At 45.8% G+C, this 6,211-nt stretch overlaps 1 protein-coding gene across 1 annotated transcript in view; it reads left to right on the plus strand.

The window, feature by feature from the left end:
* vps13c (vacuolar protein sorting 13 homolog C) overlaps positions 1-6,211 on the plus strand; it is a gene marked incomplete in the record, with an annotated part of 92,945 nt that overhangs the window by 17,320 nt on the left and 69,414 nt on the right. Inside the window, 7 exon segments of the mRNA XM_036210710.1 lie at positions 34-104; positions 247-306; positions 389-539; positions 612-728; positions 809-912; positions 2,588-2,755; positions 4,960-4,995. Of these exon segments, the coding sequence (XP_036066603.1) occupies positions 34-104; positions 247-306; positions 389-539; positions 612-728; positions 809-912; positions 2,588-2,755; positions 4,960-4,995 (707 nt within the window).

The raw sequence follows: 6,211 nt of genomic DNA on the forward strand, positions 1-6,211 counted from the left end.
CTCTGTTTGTGCTGTGTTCTGCTTGGATTCCAGGTCTCCCTCTGCACCTGATCAGCTCCTCTGAGCTTCAGGGCTCCAACCTGCTGAAGGTGGAGTTTACCAAGGTGAGACCCAGAAGGTTCTGCAGCTGTAGGGAGATGAAGAGATGGCATAATGGGTGGAGGGATGTTGTTACAGTACGACAGGTGAAGGGAAAGATGGGGAGGAGAAACACAGTCCCACCTCTGTTTTGTTGTGGTTCTGCAGGCCGACCCAAGTGGGCCCAGCTTTCAGAGCCTGTTCAGCAGCACAGAGCAGATGCTGAAGGTCAGTTGAGGGCGCTGGAGGGCCTGACATTTAAACCCTGTGTTCTGATCAGGCATGACATGTTTACCTATGGTTGTTTCAGGTGGAATTCTCTTCTCTGGATTTCCTGCTTCACACAAAGGCTCTGCTGTCCACCATTAATTACCTGAACCAGGTTGTTCCACCCGGGCTCAGAACCCCCAGAGACCAGGAAGCAGCAGAGCAGCTGGGGATCTCTGGTCAGACATCGGCAGGTGTGTGTCAGTGGTGTGTCTGCAGGAGTCGTTGTGGTGTTCTTCAGTAGACGTGTGCTCTGATCTCTGCAGTGGCCAGAAGAGTGAAAGACAGCAGCGTCTTCAGCTTCAAGCTCTTCGCCGTCTTAGGCTGCTTCCACGTGGAGGTGTGCGACGACTGCCGCAGCATCGCCGACATCCGGGTTCAAGGTAGGAGCAGCTCCAGATACAAACAAGATGAAGCGAGAAGACCCACCTGGACAGATACATGTGACCCCCCCTCCCCACAGGGATTGATGCGTCCGTGTTCGTGCAGGCCGCTCAGACCCAGGTCTTCACCAGACTCCAAGATATTGTGGTCACAGATTCAGACCCCACGAGCATCCACAGAAAGGTGCCCTGCTGCACATGCACACTACATGCATACCACATGCACACACACAGACATGCACTCCAGCACTTGTAAACACTTAGGCTTTGTTGGCGTTCCAGAAGCCTCTGTGGCTCCTTCAGTCTGCATTGGTGCTACGACATGTGTCAAAGTCAAGTCCCGGGGCCCTTCAGATAATTTTATTTTATTGTTATTAACGGCCCGATGTTATCTTAAGCTCATTTCTAACTTGTAAAATTTTCAAAATATATATTTTTATGGAGAGTAAAATACTGAAAGTTATTTAAGGTTTAAGTTGATTTATTCTGGAATAATATTCCTGTTTTTTTATTATTCATAATTATGTTAAAAAGTTACAGTTTTAAAGTTTTAACAATATAGTTTTAGAGTGTTAGGTAAATGTTCATCCTGTTCGGCCCGCGACCTAAGGTGTGTTTTGGATTGAGTTTGACACCCCTGTGCTTGAGTCATGCCACACCTAAGCCTCGTTTCCACTGAGCAGTCCGGTGCAGTACGGTTATTTCTGGTGACCGTTTCCACTTAGTTAAGCCTCACTTCCACTGAGTTTGTTTTCATGGCGTGTCCGTGCGTGCAGCAGACAGGCTGGTGTGCTTTTCAACCAGCCTCTCCGGGGAAATTCCCGCAGAAAACAAAAAGTATCTTGAGTGGTCGTAGTTTTTTTTGACAAAACGGAGAAGTCGCATGTCTGAAAAAAAAATCCTTAAAGTGAAACCAGGAATAAAGAAATAGGAATAAGCGGGGGAACACTAACAGGAATTACAGTTGTTTGATAGAAGATTGCAGGCGGCTGTAAAGAGGAAAATGGAATCACTAGCTTAGCGCTATATTGGTGCTTGCTAACGTGGTTATCACTGTCTGTCAATCAACGTGTGGCAATAACGACTCCGCCCCAACCGACCCGTTCCCTCTTTCTATGGACCTACAATGGATGAGGGCCCCCGAGAGGGACGGGTCGGAATGGTTTAATGGGTCAATTTTACAATTGAAATGCTCAAAATAGTGGACCGGACCGTACCGAACCATGCTGGACCTCCCAGTGAAAACAAGGCTCTAGAGAATTGTATGAAAACTCATTCCCCTTGAAAAAAACATGAGCGCACAGAAAACTTCTTTTTTTCTTTTTTCTTTTGCTTTTCACATCACACACATCCCAGATGAAGAAAAACACCTGTCATTGTTGAGAACAGAGAATAAAAGTCCCATCTAAGAAGTTCTCCCTCATGTTCGTCTGCTGTGAGCTTGGAGTTCACCACAATCAAGAGTGCTCTGTAATCATGCACGACTGCTTGCAGAAAGCTACAAAAACAGAAAGCTGGGCTTATCCCAGATGTTTCTGGAAACCCTTCATTCCATTTTGTTACGACGAGTTTGTGTGAGAAAACAGAAGCACGTGAGTGATGACAAACTCGCCTTTCATCCCCTCTTATAACAGCCTTTGAACTTTTTGCCTGTTGTTTTGAGTAGCTGGACCGTTTACTTTAGGGTAAGCCATGTGTGTCAATCAATCCAGATCAATCAGTAACTTAGAAAGGAATGATGAAACTGCTGGTCTGAAGGGCGGATGGAAAGTTGGATAGTTTTTGAATTCAGGTTCTGTAGGTGTTGACAGGCTTCTGAATCAAAGGAGATGCTTACATGCCCCCCCCCGTCCTTACAGGTGGTGTCCCTCGTGAGTGAGGAGGTGTTCAGCTTCAGACTCTCCCTGTACCCAGGAGCAGTGGAGGGGGAGGGCTACAGAGACATGTCCAAGGTGGATGGAAGGGTGTCCATGCGTCTGGGCTGCATACAGATTGTGTACCTGCACAAGTTCCTGATGTCTCTGCTGGTCAGCCTCTGCAAACACTCACACACAAGTAGACACACAAGTATACAGACATACAAACACACACACGTATTGGCACACACCTACATACGCACACACATACACATACATGCGCACCCCCACACACATGTACGAGCACACACCCACATGTGGATACACACACACGCATACATGCGCACACACTGTGTGTGTGTGCGCATGTATGCGTGTGTGTGTATGCACATGTGTTGTGGTATGCATGCACACACATACAGTGAGGGAAAAAACTATTTGAACCCCGGCTGATTTTGTAAGTTTGCCCACTAAAAAAGAAATGATCAGTCTATAATTTCAATGGTAGGTTTCAAAAAAAGTTATAAATTAATTTGCATTTCCATGAAGGAAATAAGTATTTGATCCCCTATCCGTCAGCAAGATCTCTAGCTCCCAGGTGGGTCTTATACAGGTAACAAGCTGACATTGACCTCTCAGCTCGTTACCTGTATAAAAGAGACCTGTCCACAGAGACCTGTCCAGATGCCAAACTCTGCACCATGGCCAAGACCAAAGAGCTTTCCAAGATGTCAGGGACAAGATTGTGGACCTACACAAGGCTGGAATGGGCTACAAGACCATCACCAAGCAGCTGGGTGAGAAGGTGACAACAGTTGGTGTAATTATTCGCAAATGGAAGAAACATAAATTAACTGCCAATCTCCCTCGGTCTGGATCTCACCTCGTGGAGTTTCAATGATAATGAGAACGGTGAGGAATCAGCCCAGAACCACTTGGGAGGAACTTGTCAATGATCTCAAGGCAGCTGGGACCATAGTAACCACAAAAACGGTTGGTAACACACTACGCCGTGAAGGACTGAAATCCTGCTGTGCCCGCAAGGTCCCCCTGCTCAAGAAAGTCCATCTACAGGCCCGTTTGAAGTTTGCCACTGAACACCTGGCTGATTCGGAGGAAGACTGGGTGAAAGTGTTGTGGTCAGATGAGACCAAAAGTGAGCTCTTTGGCATCAACTCAACTCGCCGTGTTTGGAGGAGGAGGAATCCTGCCTATGACTCCAAAAACACCATCCCCACTGTCAAATATGGAGGTGGAAACATTCTGCTTTGGGGGTGTTTTTCTGCCAAGGGGACAGGACAATTGCACCGCATCAAAGGAAGGATGCATGGGGCCATGTATCGTCAAGTGCTGGGTGAGAACCTCCTTTCCTCAGTCAGGGCATTGAAAATGGGTCGTGGTTGGGTATTCCAGCATGACAACGATCCAAAACACACGGCCAAGGCAACAAAAGATTGGCTCAAGAAGAAGCACATTAAGGTCATGGAGTGGCCTAGTCTATCTCCAGACCTTAATCCCATAGAAATCTGTGGAGGGAGCAGAAGGTTCCAGTTGCCAAACATCAGCCACGAAACATTAATGACTTGGAGAGGATCTGCAAAGAGGAGTGAACCAAAATCCCCCCTGAGATGTGTGCAAACCTTGTGGCCAACTACAAAAAACGGCTGACCTCTGTGATTGCCAACAAAGGTTTTGCCACCAAGTACTGAAGCACGTTTTTCAAAGGGATCAAATACTTATTTCCTTCATGGAAATGCAAATTAATTTATAACTTTTTTTGAAATGTATTTTTCTGGATTTGTTTTGTCATTGTTGTCTCTCACTGTTCAGATGAACCTACCATTGAAGTTGTAGACTGATCATTTCTTTTTTAGTGGGCAAACTTACAAAATCAGCTGGGGTTCAAATAGTTTTTTCCCTCACTGTATGCACACAATTCACACACTCCCAGGGCCTAAAGCTGCCTTCTCCTGTCAGAGTTTTAGGATGAAGGTCCCCATCAGGTAAAGTTTCTTTTTGAACCTGATTCCCGTTCAGCTGCACATTCGAGGCCTCCAACTGATGGATCTGCCTGAACCTTCATGACCTCACGGGTTCACAGCGTGTCTGTTCTGTGTCTTCAGGTGATTACTCAGTAGTCAGTGAGCTTTGTGCGGGTGTGTGCTTGCTTTCTGGACTGCAGACACTCTCTGTGATCCTGGAAAAAGGCACGCCACATAATGAGACGGTGAATCAGCTGTGTGCTGGCGGTGTTCCCCCTGCTCGCACCGCCGGGGGTCATGGAGGCTCAGCAGTGTCTGTGGTGTTGCTGTGTTTGTCAGCAGTTTGTTGTGTCTGACGTCTCTTGTCCTGTTGGTGTGTTCTGTCCTTTTCAGGCGTCTTTTAGCTTTCAGCATCTGTCTGCTAATGAGGTACAGCTCCCAGCATGCAACACTGACCTACCTCAACCCTCCTGTCCCACACTCACCCAGCCACTCCACTGCACCCCCAGATCACCGTCAATGTCATGTGACTTCTGCTCCCGGGGGGTGTTCTCCCACCTCTGACACAGTTACTTTGAGAGCAGCATAAAAAAGAACAGCATGTCTGTCTGGTCTGCTGCACCATCACTGCACGCCACGTCTGCACCACTACAGTCATCCCAGACTGAACCTCAGGGAAGCAGTTAGAGCGGGGTCACCGACCTTTTTGATACTGAGAGCTGCTTCATACAAGGGGATACCAGCTTGAAAAAACACATTTGCCTTTAATTATACATTATTAATAATGATGCTCCTCTATGTGAAGATTTCTGACCATAATTATCAACAATGACACCAAGCTAGGAAACGGTAGTGATGGGATAATGATACCTCAAGGAGTGTATTGACACATTACACAAACTGTGTTGACACTGTATTGACACTGTATTGGTCACTCAGTGGTGACCTCTACTGTAGATAAAAAATCATTGCAGGTAAATAAAATGAAAAGATGGAAGAAATTGCATGCTGTAAACCCAACATTAGCCTTGTAATCATAATATAATAATATGTAAAATACAGCAAATGTATCTGTAATAAAATTGAGAATTATAATATATAGCTTATGTATGGAATTTTGTTAACCAAAGTGTTCAATCATATGAAATAACACACTGAAAATGGATTAATTCATACATTTTTATTGAGGAATAAAAGTTTTTGGAGTGTCTTTGCTCCTAGGCGATTTCTCCTCTTAGACACCAGTTCTCCAGCCTTAGAAAATACACGTTCACAGGGAACTGATGAAGATGGCGTGCACAGATATTTGAGAGCTAGTAGATATAGGTGTGGATATGTTTTCCGGTTGTTCTTCCAGTATTGTAATGGGTCTTGCGTTCTGGGTGTGTTTCCTTCGGCCAAGTAGCGTTGTACTTCAACAATGGAATCCGCTGTAGAATTGCTGTTCATCCTATTCTCCTGAACTTCCATGTCGAAAGGTCTCCAGAGGTTGTGCCCTAGCAGATGAAAAAGAATCATGTCATGTGATACTACAATAAACCACGTAAATATACATAAGAACGGACAAAAGAATGTGTTTTTCTTACCTGAACTGGGTTCTGATCCATGTGAAGAGCTTGGTTCTTCCGCTGGGTCAGGCTCATGG

This window comes from Oryzias melastigma, unplaced genomic scaffold, assembly GCF_002922805.2.
Source record: "Oryzias melastigma strain HK-1 unplaced genomic scaffold, ASM292280v2 sc00184, whole genome shotgun sequence".
Taxonomy (NCBI): domain Eukaryota; kingdom Metazoa; phylum Chordata; class Actinopteri; order Beloniformes; family Adrianichthyidae; genus Oryzias; species Oryzias melastigma.